This window comes from Phocoena sinus, chromosome 8 (genome assembly GCF_008692025.1).
Source record: "Phocoena sinus isolate mPhoSin1 chromosome 8, mPhoSin1.pri, whole genome shotgun sequence".
Lineage (NCBI taxonomy): Eukaryota > Metazoa > Chordata > Mammalia > Artiodactyla > Phocoenidae > Phocoena > Phocoena sinus.
Window position 1 is genome coordinate 10,111,618 of NC_045770.1, and position 15,841 is coordinate 10,127,458.

Here is a 15,841-nt window from a genome sequence, read left to right on the forward strand (position 1 = left end):
CCTTCTTTGGGTCCTTTTCATCCCGAAGTTCTTTATTTGGAAACCAGAAAGAAAGACAAAAAAATATTTTTTAAAATAGTTGCACTAGAGCACAGCATCTAATATCTCCTGTTACCTTAACAGTAAGATGTTAGCTGGTCACATTGACCCTGATCCCAAAGTTTAGTAGAATTCTCCTGCTCTGAAGTAGTATCAGGCATAATAGGTTCTTTCTCTTCTTTTTATTTATTTATTTTTTTTTTTAACTACAAAGCTTTATGTCCATGGGTTAGTCCTCATTTGTTGCTCTGAGTCCAGGGCAGATTACACTTGGAGGACACCATCTTGCATTGCACTCAAAGTACTTTTTTTTTGTTTCTCCTGTGACGGTAATTATGCTCCTTCCCACAGGCTGCTCCACTGAGGTGATGATGAGGCTGCCCTGAAATCCTATTTCCTGTTGCAATGAGCGCTACACGATGCTCTCTTGTATATGAGTGAGCTCTCCTTTGAATTTTGAAGGTTGTGCCTTTTCTTTCGTCTTTGTTTTTGCCTCTGAGTACAACTGTGTGATGTAGTTCATGCAGCTCTTAGAGCGGGAAGCTGAAAGAAAAACGTAGCGAACACGAACATTTAGTTTGAACAACATTGCACCCATTTATTTGAAACACGTGGACTGCACGTGGTATTTGTAGGTCCGAATGTTAATGTGTTAAAAAAATCGAACCTGAAATTCACTGATGTGTATACATGGTCTTGAACGCCCTGTGATAGTCTAATTTTTAAATTGTCTTCTTATGTAAACTATATACTCCTAAACCTGAAATAAAATATATAGACATCTCTGCTATCAAATAACATATGTATCGCTAGACAAAACAATACATTGCCTTTAGCATAATTTCATACTGAAAGTAAGAGGGCTTATGGGAAAAAGAGGACTGGGGCGACCCACTGAAAGCCTAGGCAACTCTGTACACGGAGTCTGGAAACAGCTCCAGAAGGTAGCTTTTAAGTGAGCAAAAACAATGGAGTTGAAATGCTGGATTTGGGGGTCAGAACCCAGGATAAAGTGCAACTTCCCACAGCTGTGGCAAGCCCCCCCACCCCACCCCAGGGAGTCGGGGTGGGGGCAGACCTTTCTGGGGAGGGAGTCCTGAGTGCACATGCTCCTTTTGTTTTTTTAATTGTTTTTTAAATTTTATTGAAGCATAGTTGATTTACAATGTTGTGCTCATTTCTTCTGTATAGACACTCATTTTAAACTTTCTTAAAGGTGAATTACAAGGGCTTCTGCTTGTTCAGTAGCTGAGCTGAGGGCTTTTCTTTTCCTGCTAAAGGTTATAATTCTGCTCCCAGTCTTCTGTTGCCCTTGCCTGGGAGCATCGGCGTAGGAAACAACCCCAATTACACGTTATACTGACGTCATTCTCCCCCTGCCAGCTGTGGGAGGAGATGGATGTTATAGAAACACGCGTTGTGCTACAACAGCCTGTATGCAGCTGACACACATTTTCCCCTCCCACACCCAGGTCTCGCACAGACCTCTCACTTGTGCCCCTCTTCCTGCTACTACAGCTAGTCTTTCTTTCCGTTTCACACCCTGCTAGGTCAAAACCAGAAAAAAAGCCAGAGGTGTTGTAAAAGAAATGCTTCTTACAAAGCCTCAGTAAAACCAATAGGAACTAGTGGCAAAGCTTACTGCATTTTCTTGCAACTTTTGGCAGGTGGAATAAGTTGATTTGCATGGCGGAAACAGTGGTTGGAAGGTGTAAGATTCTTGTTTTGCTATATTCCTAGCTTCTTTCTACTGGATCTTTGTCAAGAGTACACACACACACACACACACACACACACACACACGAGTCTCCTTTTAGACTCTTCTTTTCATATTTTGCTTGAAGAATTGCAATGAAGTCATCCAAAAGACCTGAAACATTTCTGTTTGAATTAGTTAAGCCTTATATTCATTTATTCAATACAGATTTATCCAGCACTCCATCTGTGCCAAGCCCCAGGCTAGGATCTGGGGGTACACATAGAGTAGATCCAGTTGCTCACCACCTGGAGGTGTCCTGTGGTAGCTAAATTAATACACCAAACATGAGAGTCTGGCGTGGGAAGTGCTTCACTGTAAAGGTGTATATAGGATACTGTGGCACACAGGAGGGCTCTACCTGTGTGTGACAGCGAGAACTCAGGGATGGCTTCCCAAAGGGGCATACCTCCAGCTACCTGAGCTTAACTGCTACTTTTTGTTTTTTAAGAAGTATTTCCTCAAGTTCTACAAGATGATGTATGCGATTTGCTTTTTCTTGTGCTAAAAATCAAACTTTGATTTTTATTCTCCTCATTAAAGGCAACACGTTAACCTCATTTTTCAAATCTCAGGTCACATAGTTGACTTACTTTGACTATTATTCTCTTGGGATGATGTTTCTTCATTATTTGACCTCGATCTGTAACTTTCTAGAGTGTGCTCTGAAATTTCATTTTCTGCAGGAAGAGAAAATTGTTATTGATTTCTGGTGCACAGAGCATCTTCTGTATTCAGAGCTGTACGTTTTGAGTAAGAGCACACCTGTTTTTATACCGTAGTGGGCTTATCGCTCCCTCCCCCGTACCTCATGTCCTCATTCGTTCAACAAATCATTTTTTATTCTCTACTATGATTCCTGCAGGCACTGTGCCAGGCAGTATAAGAGCTGCAGAAGTCAAATGACCGCAGATTAGAATCAAGTACTGTCTTTTGGGAAGAAACAATTCCAGTAGCCCTTAAAGAGGCATGGGGGCGAAGTATCAACGGGAGATTTCGAAACAATAGTATGGCATTTGCCTATTGTGCAGACACAGCTGGAAAGCCAGACCCTGTGTTTAGGTATATTTATGATGAAAATGTTAGTGCATCTGAATATCTCGAGACATTGGTATTAAACTAGGAGAAGTGGTTCTTTTAAGAGGGTCATAGCCCTTCAAAGATGTAGTATTTTGCCACGGGACATCATGATTTCTCTGTTACTAGAGGTTTTCAAGCCGTATGTGGCTAAATCAGCAGTGTCCAAGATCACCAGAATGCAAGTCACGTGTGTAATTTAAAAGTTTCTAGTGGTAAAAAAGTAAAAAGAGTAAAAAGAAGCAGGTGAAATGAATATGTTTTATTTAACTAGTAGATTTAATATAGTATTATTAGACGTATTCTTGTGTGTGTGTGTGTGTGTGTGTGTGTACTGAGTCTTCAAAGTTGGGTGTGTGTTTTATCCTTACAGCACCTCTCAAGAGCAACTAGCCACAGTTCATATGCTGACTAGCCATACTGTGGCTACTGTATTGAACAGCCCAGGTCTAAGTAACCACTCAGAATTAAAGAGGGGATTTAATCCTGGCACACATTTAGGGAATGAACACAGCAGATGGTTATTCTGGGTAACTTCTAAGGTCCCTTCTGTTTCTGATATGTGTTGAGTCTGTATTTTAGTAGATATCTTCCATGCTAGCTAAGTAATTTTGTTTTTGTTTCCAATGAAATAAACCTTTAAATCAGAACGCTTAGGGAAATTACTAACGTATGGTTGACGGAGGCTGAGTGCATTCTTACAGTGTAAGAATGGGACCCAAAACAGTCTATTATAGTCAACCTTTGATTGACCATTCCTAGAATAGGAGCTGCTTAAGAGCAGGGACTTGGTCTGTCTTGTTGGCAGATGTGTCCCCAGTGCCTGGTACACAGCAGGTGCTCAATGAATGCTTATTGAATGAATGAATGAATATGCTATTTGCTGTCTTTTTGTGAGTGGAAGCCTCCACAGTTTAATGCCAATTCCTGGAGCTGCTCTAGTTTCTCTTGGTCGCGCACTCTGTAACTATAGTTCCTGGAGAATCACATCCTGTGTTTACTGCAAAACAAACGGCTGCTTATTTGAATGACAATGCTCATCAAATAGGTAGTACAGCATTGAATGGAAAAGCTTTGGCAGAGTTTCCCTTTGGGCTGGCCAATTGTTTGAGCATCTTGTAGCCTCCGTCAGGTTCTCTGCCCACTCGCCTTTTTTCCATATGACATGTGCTTTCCGAATCTTCATGATGAAGAGCTGGACGATGATGAAGAGAATGAAAATGAGGAAGGAGACGAGGCTCAGCAGCAGGTAGCCACTATTCTTCCTCGTCAGCCCCACAAACTGACGATTCGCTTCTAGAAGGAAAATGAGAGCATTTTAGACAGTTCGGCGGCTTGTTTTTTTTTTCTTTTTTTTTGGTCACTGAGGAATATACACAGTATTTGCAAAATATAGTAGAGGCTAATACACAGCTGAGAGGAAGAGACGACAGAGAGCTTTACCCTGAAAGTAAAGAGATCCGTGTCATTTATTCTCTGAAAACAAGCAAGCGGGGATACAAACAGACAAAGCAATTGTGCGGGACGATTTGAAAAAGGTTTTTAAGTTCCATAGATATCGAGCTAGTTATTTTTCATTGCTAGTGGAAACGTGAGAATATTAAATTAGAGTCAGGGGATTCAAATTAGATGTAAGGAATGAGTTTTCAGCAAAGTGTAGTTAAGGAGCAAGAGAGATCGTTAAGGAGTTTGTGAAACTATGCAAACAAAATGAAATTTCATTACTCTTGGCTAGGTTAAATGCGGTCCTCTATGAAGGCATCTGGAGATAAACCAGATGAGCTCTTAAAGATCCTTCTAGAATTCTGATTCTACGGGCTCTGATTTTGCTGAATGTCATTCACGGTCCCTGTCATCTCAACCAACAAGCCATTGAGGAGTGTCAGCTACGCATAGGACACTGTGCTTAGAGCTGCATAAGGCACAATCCCTATGTTTTCGGGAGAGTTGTCTATATATGCAAACAAACAAGTTAATAGAAACAAACAGAATTAAGATATCTGTGCCAAATTCTAGACCCACGTGTGTTAATATAATGATGTGTTCAGGGATTCTGAGGCAGGAGTGGTGCCTGAGTTGGTCAGGAAAGTGTTCGGTGAGGATCTTGGCCTTGAAGGAGGGGTAAGGAGAGGAGTGATGCGGACTTTTCCTTTCATCAGGGCAGTTAGGGTGAACAAGGGCAGGGCAATCAAAACAGGATGAAGTTTTCAGAGAAAAATGTGTATTCTGGTCAGGACCTTATAGAGACAGGACTGCAGAGGTAGGTGGTAGAGAGCACCTATTGGAGGGTTGAGGGCTCACATTCCGTGCTGTGGACTGTGAACCATAGCAGTTTTCTGAACATAGGTGCGAAGAGTGCAAAGGGATGTTTTGATAGTAAGTGCTGAAAATGCACAGCAAGGGGAGAAACTAAAGTTACAATACTTCCAGCAGGACATGATGAGGCTCTGCCTCGGGGACGTGGCAGTGATAGTGGACAAAATACCTAAAAGAGAAGACTCCAAAGTACCTTGGAACCTATTGATTTTATGTGTGTGTGTGTGTGTGTGTGTGTGTGTGTGTGTCCACACACACACACATGCACAAGAGTGAAGGATGTCACCAAGGTTTGGGGCCTATGTGATGTTTTGGACAAGCTGATTTTGTGGGGAAAAGTGCTGTTCAGTTTGTAGACATGTTGAGTTTGAGGAGATGACAGAAAATTCAGCCAGAGATGTGTGGGAAATGGAATGAAACAGGGACTAATGCTCTGGAGAATGTTCTGGAAATGCAGGTATGGAAATCTTCTGCTGGTGGCAACAGAAACAATCTTGGGAATGGAAAAACTCTTTAAGCATTAAGGCAATAACCAAGGATGGAGAAGTAAAATCAAATCTACATAGAAGAAGTCAGAAGAGGAAGGGACATGAGCTAACGGACATGAGAAGGAGTGGTTAGCAAAAGTAAGAGGACCAGGGGCTTCCCTGGTGGCGCAGTGGTTGAGAGTCCGCCTGCTGATGCAGGGGGCGTGGGTTCGCACCCCGGTCTGGGAAGATCCCACATGCCGCGGAGCAGCTGGGCCCGTGAGCCATGGCCGCTGAGCCTGCGCGTCCAGAGCCTGTGCTCTGCAGCGGGAGAGGCCACAGCAGTGAGAGGCCCGCGTACCGCAAAAAAAAAAAAAAAAGTAAGAGGACCAGGCAGAGTATGTCAAGGAAGCCAGGGAGACAACTAAGTAAAGGGACAGGGAGTGACTGACCAATAGAAATGTCAAAAATAATGAGTACTGGAAAAGGCTATTGGATGTATTGATTAAGAGGTTAAAACATCAAGTGTTTATGCTAAATAAATGAGTGGTGGGAACACTTATCAGTGGCCAAGTGAGAGACTTGAGTGGTTTGTTCTTCCTCTTCCTTGTCAATCTCTGAGGTACTAGAATCTTCCATTACTGCAACTAAGGTGAAAGTAAGACATGATATATACATATGACTATGTTTGTGCCGTGTCGTGTGTATATATGCACAGAGTCATCCCAAAGCAGCTTTGGAAACCAAATTCAGTGATCCTCATTAAAAAAACAACAATGAGGTCATTAGTTCATACTGACTTCTTCCAAAAATAGTTGCAAATGGTCAGGATCAGTTTGCCTTTTTTTTAAGGTAAATGTTTACTGAACACTACTCTGTGCCAGGCCTCAGGCTGACCATTTGGTATATATTCCTCTACAGCTCTGAGCAAACAGGGGTTTTGAAGAGTTAAGTAAATTGTCTAAAGTCCTACGGCAAATAAGTGGCAGAGCCAATACTGAGACTCAGAACCCCAAATTTCAGCTAGTGTTTTATGCTTCCTTCCTGAATCAGGCCTTCCAGTTGAGACAGTTTTAGGTGCTTCAGGATAGCAAGTGAACACTGAAGAATGGCATCCCAAGCCTGATGGGTAGAAAACCCATAGCCTGGAATGCACAGAGCAATGATTTTTATGTTGAAAATCAGCTCAGTTGTCATTCAAACCAATGCTTGCTTCCCCCTTAGAAGTGGGATGTACTATGATGATTTTTGCTAGGTAAGAGAAATTATAAAAATGAGATCGTTTTTTCCGATTTTGTTGTTTATCTTCCCTTTTCTTTTTTTATTTTCCTCTGCCGTCTCCTGGTTTTTAGCCCATTGTACAGCGCCACGATGTGGACCCCAAGGGGAATGAAACCACCCCTTCTATTGAAAATGGGTATTATTAACAGTAATAAAATTGTAGAAATTGAAAGCTGAAAGGAATTTTAGAATCCATATTGCTTAAATCTTATATATGAAAAAGGAGAGGAGAAAATTGAGTTATTCAGTAGTGGTGTAAACCAATTTAAAGACAACTAGATTCTAAACGTGTTTAAAAATATTGGATTATTAAGGCAAATGAGGTAGTAGTTCCACTTCATATTTTCCGTTTCCATCGCCCTGCAGAAAAAGTATGTATGTATGTGTGGTACATACGTACTTAGTGTTTAAAGAACCTAAACATTTCCTTTTCAGAGTTATTCACGATAAACATTTTAAAAATGTAATCTCCTACTCAGAACTATGAACATGATGGTGATATGAAAGCACTTCTCCCACCACATGACATTTTTATAGAGACGCTATTTGAAACAGAAAGGGGACATATAGGAATGTATGCCTTTCTGGATGAGGCCTGTCTTGCTCAAAGCACCATGACGACGGCTTGCATTCATTCATCCATTCATCCATTCACACTGCGTTTTGTGAGTATCTGCTATTGCCAGATGCTATGCTAGGTAAAATACAAAGATAAGTTAAATATATGATCATTGCCCAGAGCTAACCATCTAGTGCTTTACTGTCTAAAAAAGCTGGTATTATAATCCAGGTGTTCTAAATTCTCCATTTATAGTTCAATCCTGTTATCAAAAACTATCTGAGTTCTTGACCACCAAGTAAGTGGTGGGCCTTCAAGGGTGATTTTGTTATTCAATGACAAACACCAAAACTCCAGATTCTGCTTTTTGCTCTTTGTTGTTACCATGTCTTTATTTTGTGTTTGGTCTGTTCTGGATGGAAAAACAAGTCTCCTATAAATGAATTCAGCATTGCCTTTTACCACAGAGGAATTCAAATGTCACAGTTGTGTGTGTGTGTGTGTGTGTGTGAGAGAGAGAGAGAGAGAGAGCTTACAAGGTGTTAAGTTACCCTGAAGCCCATCCCGCTAACTGATAGGGTGCTTCTCCAGGTCACCATGACGCTGGAGTCAGTTGCAAGGGGTCCTCTATGGTCTTATTACAAATTAAAACAAAAAAATGAGAACTTAGAATTGGAAAAGTGACCTTCCCAAAGAGGCATAATTTTGTTTTTTTAAGTTTTAATGTTTTTCGATACTTACCGGTACTAGTGGACTGCTGAGGGTCTTGAGAGGATGGAGAGCTTGTCTCCAGGGCAGCTGAAACTGTCTCTTGATCAGTAACTAGGAAAGGGGAAAAACAAAATTCTGCAACTACAGAGAGCAATTTCACCCACATTGTACTCAGTACCATAGGTTAGAGAATGTATCTGGCTGCTACCTGTGTGTGGAGGTTCTGCAGCAACCTCAGAATTGTGTGTTCTGCAGCTCTTGCTCTGGTGTTTGAATCTGTGTCCCGTTGATTGTCCATCTGCTAAGCTGCCTGGCTTAGAAGTGCAGCAGGCTGGACCTCCGTGGAGTGGTGCCTTCGGCAGTGGTGGGCAAAGACTATCCGCCACCTTTATCTGTATCCATCTACCTATCAATCCCTCTGTCTGTCTATCTATCCAAGCACATATCTACCTGCTTATTTATTAGGTGGCTTTGGAGTCAGTCTCAGACTGGCTTGAATTCCAGTCCCGCTCCTTGCCTGCTGCTGAGTTTAGACAACGTTCCTAATCTCTCAGATGCTCAGTGTTCTCTTACTGTAAAATGGAGATACTAACACATGTACCTCTTGGAGTTTTTTGGTGAGAATAAATGATTTCATTTGAATAACACGTTTAGCACAACACCTGGCTATTTATTAAGCACAGTGCTTACTACGTGCTATTGTATGATATAAAACAATGTTTAGGAATGTTTCCAGAGGTTCAGCTTAGCATAGATTTGACCAGTCAATGAACAGGCCTGTAACCACAGAGCTTATAAAAATGGTGCCTATTGATTTACGAATATTGATACTGATATGTAATATCTTTATGGAATCTACAAGTGTTTCTCAGCCTTTTATTTAATCAAAGAATTTTCTGTGGTTTTGAAAATTATTTTCTTAAACATTAAAATTTTTTGAAAACTATAAATATGCCTGAATCACGTGCCAAGGGCTCTGAGAAAAGAAGAACCACTTAGGAGACACTAGAGAAATAGTAATATAGATGATGAGTGAGCTCTGTGGCCACAGGAAGCCAGAGAAACCTGAAGAAAGAGTAGAGCTGCTGGCAATGAAAAGAAGGAAAAGCTTGAAGGCAAGTCAAACAGAAGTGCTGGAAGCAAATTATAAGACGAGCATAATATGGCAACTACAATAGTCTGTGTGTGTATATATATATATATATATATATATATATATATATACACACACACACATACACACACACTGGAGTTTGTATTTGATTTATCCTCTATTTAGCAAAACTGCTAAATAGATTCATTTAGACTGAATGTTGTCTTGATTAAGTGGATACTGGTACATGATGATTTATCTCCCTGGTTGGTTAGAATGTTATAGACCTCTGCTATCCAATATGGTATCCACCAGCTATACTGATTATTTAAATTTAAATTAATAACAAGTAATATTAAAAATTTACTTCCTCAGTTGCACTAGCCACATTCCAAGTTAGAGTTTTGGAAAACCTGTATCCGCCACTGGGAACTTGACACCTTCCAAATATTTAGGCTTCTGATGCGATTAGTGATGATATTAATGAATGTGATTTTGTTACTGAAATGTGCCAACATTTGAAAGATTTGTATCAATCAATGAATCAGTATTCTCCAAATGACCAAGGCATGATGTTAGGAATAGTGCCTGGATCATTTAAAGAGCAAATTTGTTCGATGGATTTTAATGTACCAAGAGTATGAAATGTTCATTGACATGGTTCTAGAGTCCACAGAGCAGCTAACCTTAAAGAAACTACCTCTTGTCGAGTTTTAGTGTAGCGTTGAAGAAGCGTATCCACAATTATCTGAAAAGGCTATTCAAATACTTTTCCCTTTTCCAACTTGGTGTGAGGCTTCATATTTTTATATAGTTTAAGTAAAACAACATATTACAAGAGCTTGAATGTAGAAGTTATGAGAACCTATTTCTATTAAACCAGATAGTAAAAAGATTTTTAGGGCTTCCCTGGTGGCGCAGCGGTTGAGAGTCTGCCTGACGATGCAGGGGACACAGGTTCGAGCCCTGGTCTGGGAGGATCCCACATGCCACGGAGCAACTAGGCCCGTGAGCCATGGCCACTGAGCCTGCGCGTCTGGAGCCTGTGCTCCGCAACGGGAGAGGCCGCGATAGTGAGAGGTCTGTGCACTGCGATGAAGAGTGGTCCCCGCTCGCCACAACTAGAGAAAGCCCTCGCACAGAAACGAAGACCCAACACAGCAAAAATAAATAAACTAATAAACTCCTACCCGCAACATCTTCTTTAAAAAAAAAAAAAAAAAAGATTTAAAAAATGTAAAGCAGTGCCATTTTTCTGTTTTTTGGCATTGCAAAATATATTTTTTTTCCATAAAAATATGCCATTTCTCTTTTTATGAAGTAGGTTAATTCTTTTAAAAATAAATAAGTAAACATTGTTCCTACCATGCAGAGTGTGGAGATGAGAGGGTCAGAATCCTTATTGTAAATATGTTCCTGAGCGTCCTCAGCTAGCAAACTTTTACTTGTCGGATTTCTAGCACCTGTGGGTCAATGCAGGAGCTCGTCACAGAGAAACATTCATAGGCAGTTGGATGCACCAACAGGTGATCCTGGTGTGGTTCTGTGAACACTTACTGGGGATCTGGCAGTGGTGCTAAATAATTGACAATCAGATCATAAATAAAAGTCAAGTTTTAGCCTGTTATTATTATTAGAAACATTTTATGGCTATGATTTTTAGTCCTATAGAAAACTATGGCCATCAAGGAGGGGAAACTGTGATTTCCCCTTCAGCAGTAATTTTTGTAGATGGCTTGAACAATTGCTGACAAGTAAAAATATGCTTTTTTGATATTGTTGATTCTTTTATTTAAAATCCGAAAGCCTTTCAGAAGCATTTAGATAAATGAAGCCTCATTTTCTCTTTGGCGACCCTCTCACATTCCCCACATGCTCCCTTGCACTGATGGGGGTGGAGCTTGGGGACCGGAATGAATGACAAAGAGGAAGGAGGGACTTCCCTGGCGGTCCGGTGGTTAAGACTCCGCCTTCCAATGCAGGGGGTGCAGGTTCAATCCCTGGTCTGGGAGCTAAGATCCCACATGCCTCACAGCCAAAAAACCAAAACGTAAAACAGAAGCAATATTGTAACAAATTCAATAAAGACTAAAAATGGTCCACAGTAAAAAAAAAAAAAATCTTAAAAAAAACCCCAAAAACAAAGAGGTAGGAATATTTGCGTCAGGTTACGGTACAGTCTGGTCTGTGGGTACTTGAGTCTTCTAAACCCAGCTTCCTCAAGACCTGCTTTTGGTTTGATGAGAAAGTGAACGGTGGCGAGCACAGGGGTAGTGAGCGAGGAGCTGTTCGCCACAGCGCCAGCGCCCACAGAGCAGCGTGACAGTTTTCCCACAGAGAGGTTCTCGTTAACAAGTGCCTTTCTTCATTGGTTAGTTCATTTGATAAAGAGCTTTTTCAACAAATGCACTGTCACCCAACAGCTTCCTCCTTCACTAGTGTGAGTGAATTCTTATCCTCCAGGAATCTCTTTTCTCCCTAAGAAGAACTTTTATAAAGTAATGAAGGTCAGACTCTTATTAATGATAGATGTGTGATTCATGCTTCTTTTCTTTTTTTTTAAAGATTTTTTTGATGTGGACCATTTTTAAAGTCTTTACTGAATTTGCTTCTGTTTTATGTTTTGGTTTTTTGGCTGTGAGGCATGTGGGATTTCAGGTCCCCGACCAGGAATCGAGCCCGCGCCCCCTGCATTGGAAGGCGAAGTCTTAACCATGGGACCGCCAGGGAAGTTCCCATGCTGCTTATAGGATACTTCTTGGCTCAAAAAGTTTTATATAGTTTTTAAATTACTTCTTAAACTTTTGGTGAAGGAATCAGAGAAGAGGGATTCTGAAAATGGAGGCAACTCCTCTTCACATTTAATGTTTGATGTTTTTTTCTTTTTCTTATTTTTTGGTGCTCTGCTCAGAATATTAACATGGGTAAACTGAAATCTCCAAAACGGTTGTAACGAAATAGCTAAAGCATAATCATGACTTAATGTGACTACGTGAGTGTTATATTAACATAAAATGATATCGACAAGTTTAGATTTATTTCAGTTAGTATTGTCTCCTTTTGGGTTAAGTACAGAGAGGTAGTATGCTTCACATGATATCTCCAAACACATGACTGCAATAAAACTGTTTAAGGTCAAGTTATGCCAGCTGTCATGATCAAAAAGCGACCATGACACTGTTTGCATGTGGCACTCTGCTAGGCTTTCTGCACAACGGGGGTTCCTCTCAGTGTTGGAACAGTTGCAACCCTGTTGGCTAGCGGGAGACATTTCAGTTATTAAAGGAATTTGCTATTAAAGAAAGCTTTGTTGACCTGAGCTCACTCTGAAGGACTTTTCCTAACCCATTTAATTTTGTTTGATAGTGTAATATAAAGGTAAATTTAAAATAATTAAAGACAGTCATTGGTGGTTCTTACCCAAATCTTCAAACCGGAAAGGGGCTACCAGTTTTCTTCCTTGCAGGCCTTTGTGTCGGACGATGCAGCTCGCTGTTGAGTTTTTGCCATATGTGTGGACTCTGAGTGTGCTGGTGCTATTACACTTCTTCCCATCAGTTTCATATTCATGGTGGGTTTCACCTATGGAGCAATTTAAAGAGGCGTGTGAGGTTGTGGCTGTTTAATGCTGTTGGACGTGTTTGCGTCTCTGAGAGACCAATGGCCTTGACATCTTGGCAAACCTGTTAGACTTCTAACCTCACTCTAACTTCCCCCAGCTGCCTGGGACATGCTTGACCCTAGTCCCAAAGAGAAGCAGATGAATAAGAGTGGATAAGTTTCTATAAACCCTGCACTACTGGAAAAAAAAAAAAAATCCAAAGCTTATCATGTTTACACGGGAAAAGCCTAATGTTGTGAAACACAAAGACCCAAGACCTTACTCAAGTTGAATGAATAAGGCAAATTAAAGGAGAGGTCCAGAATTGGCACTGGACTGAATCTATGGTTACATAAAATCGAATGGAATGTCTGTTGAAATGTAAACAAACTAGAAATAGTTCCCAAGCACCACAGTTGGTTCTCCTGCTTCAGTTAAAAGGCTCAAAGCTTAGATTCGCTGTTACCAAAATATTTTTGTCTGTCGTGGGCAGTATGACATAGTACTCCACGGTATAAGCAAGTTCATATATGTTCCAATTGCATGTATCATGTTAAATGTATTTTTATTTATTTATTTATTTTTGGCTGCGTTGGGTCTTTGTTGATGCACGCAGGCTTTCTCTAGATGCGGCAAGCGGGGGCTACTCTTGGTTACAGTGCGCTTCTCTTGCTGCAGAGCACGGGCTCTAGGGCGTGCAGGCTTCAGTAGTTGTGGCTCGCGGGCTCTAGAGCACAGGCTCAGTAGTTGTGGCGCACGGGCTTAGTTGCTCCGCGGCACGTGGGATCTTCCCAGACCAGGGCTCGAACCCATGTCCCCAGCACTGGCAGGTGGATTCTTAACCACTGCGCCACCATGGAAGTCCCTGTTAAATCGTATTTTTAATTTTATGCCTGCTACAAAGTTTATGCTCAGAGGTAACAGCTATATTGTACCTTTTATTTTATGAAATGTTATGAAGCCATAATAAATATTCCATTTTAGGTTTCTACCTTGTTTTAAACAAAAACATGTAACCATGTTATTTGTGTAGAGGCTTTCAAGAGTAAGGCGTGGTATCGATTGGTTAGTAAGGATAATTTGTCTTGAAACAACTGATGAAATATTGAAGGGTGGCCCCTTCTGCCACCAGAGGGTGCCAGAACCTTGAAAAATTCCTTAGACACATAAACGGGGAGGAAAACAAAGGAGGAAAGAGAGCCATTTCTTCACTTACCTTGGAGCTCCATGTCATCCCCTAAGAGCCAGGTTATCTGTGGAGGGGGCTTACTTCTCACAGTGGAGCATTTCAGTAGGACATGTTCTCCATTTTGCATTCTAGCGGAAACTTCCAAGGTTGGCTTGACAGGAGTTGCTAGAAGAAAATTGATTTTTCTTTGCTTAATTAGCTGGTCTGTAGATATCAGCAAAGCACAGAGCCTAATAATCTGCAGGGATCATTGCAGGGGATGGGGTCTAAATAATGGGCGTACTTTTTTACTTGACCTTTCTCAGAATATAGTTAAAGGGCTTTTAGGTACTTGGAAAGCTACTCTGGCTGTAATCAGAATGTTTGTCGTCCAGTGTGTGATTAGTCTCCAGAAATTCCCAGGCAGACTTAGTTACAACAGTAATTAGTAAACGTCATATATGAATGTATTTGGCTGGTAGAACACTAAGTGAGGAATAGAGGCTTGAATTCTAGTCCTGTCTCTGTCACCAGCTATTGTAAGCGCTTGGGTAAATCCCACAACTTCTTGGTCTGTCAGTTTCCTTGTCTGTGACATGACTGGTTTATGGTCTCGTTGTTTCAGGTCTAAACTTTCATGAGTCTAGGACTCACCTCAACGTACTGTTACCTCTGTCCCCTCCTAGCATCAAAGATGCATTTCTCTTTTAAAGGGCCCACCGGCCCTTTTTCTTTCTACTCCTGTCTTGGAAATCCTTTTCAGTTAGGCTTACTTCTTCCTCTTCCCTGGTCCAGAACTGCACTCTTTCATGTTGATTTACTCATCCATCCGCCATTGAGACATTATGAGGTCAGTTCCAAGTATGCATTAGATGCCTTAGATGCTAGCAATGCAAATAAGGAAAAGGTAAGGCCCGCCAAGGAGCTATAGTCTAGCGATGGGCTCAGCCCCTAACCTGTTAATTGAAAGGCCAAGTGCTAAGTGCAATGACAGTGGTAGGCATGGGGTGTTATGAGAGCTCAGTAGGGCACACAGTCAGTCTGAGCCCGAGTGGTATTTGGGGTGGCCAGTAAGGTGGGGAGAAGGTGATCCCTAAGCTGAGTCACATTGGTTCTCAAAACCCCTAGGGAGCCACTCCTTCCTAGAGACTTAGTCAACATGCCTTTACTTTCCGGCAGGTACCACACTCTAATAATTCAAGAAGAGAAGTCTAAGAAATTCTTTGTGTGATATGTGGATTTATGTTATTTAGAGAGCAATAAAAAGCAATGTTTTTAATTGATCTGTTCTGCCACGAAAAGCAAAAAGGTAAAGATGGTGAGACTTACGCTGAACACAGCTGACCATCTGCAGAACTGAGCAAGTTCCAACCCATCGGGAGCTGTCCCTTCCTATCCGTGCCTCCCAATCCCACACCCACCCACCCGCAGCAGAAGAGAGGCACTTGTTTTGTAGAGGATGTGAGCTGATTGTCCAGTGCAGTTACATCTGAACTCATGCCATCTTAAGATATGCTGTCAGAAGTTTCTGCTTGATGTCCGTATGTGCTTTGCGCCTTCCTAAACTAGTGTGCAAACTCCTTGTGGGCAGACATTGTGCCTAATTCATCTTTGATTCTCTGCAGACTAGCACAGCGCCTGACACAGAGTCGCGGCTCATCCAGTACTAGTTTTCTTTCCTTTTAGTTCCCTGCAGAGAAAATCTAGTTGATGCCAAAGACAGATTTCACAAATTCACATTTTCGTCTGGGGCTTGCCACTCAAAATGCTGTT

The 15,841-nt window shown here is 41.3% G+C and overlaps 1 protein-coding gene across 2 annotated transcripts in view; it reads right to left on the minus strand.

The window, feature by feature from the left end:
• Nucleotides 1-244: 244 nt before the first annotated feature.
• Nucleotides 245-15,841, minus strand: part of CRTAM (cytotoxic and regulatory T cell molecule) — a 32,319-nt gene continuing 16,722 nt past the window's right edge. Inside the window, exons 5-10 of one of the 2 annotated variants that reach the window (XM_032641564.1) lie at nt 14,117-14,254; nt 12,720-12,881; nt 8,237-8,317; nt 4,022-4,168; nt 2,389-2,475; nt 245-582 (exon numbers count right to left, since the gene is read on the minus strand). In XM_032641564.1, coding sequence (XP_032497455.1) covers nt 452-582; nt 2,389-2,475; nt 4,022-4,168; nt 8,237-8,317; nt 12,720-12,881; nt 14,117-14,254 — 746 coding nt within the window. In that variant the 3' untranslated portion in view covers nt 245-451. Of the gene's footprint in view, nt 583-1,352; nt 1,423-2,388; nt 2,476-4,021; nt 4,169-8,236; nt 8,318-12,719; nt 12,882-14,116; nt 14,255-15,841 lie in introns of those variants that run through there. The other variant, XM_032641565.1, reaches the window with a different exon arrangement.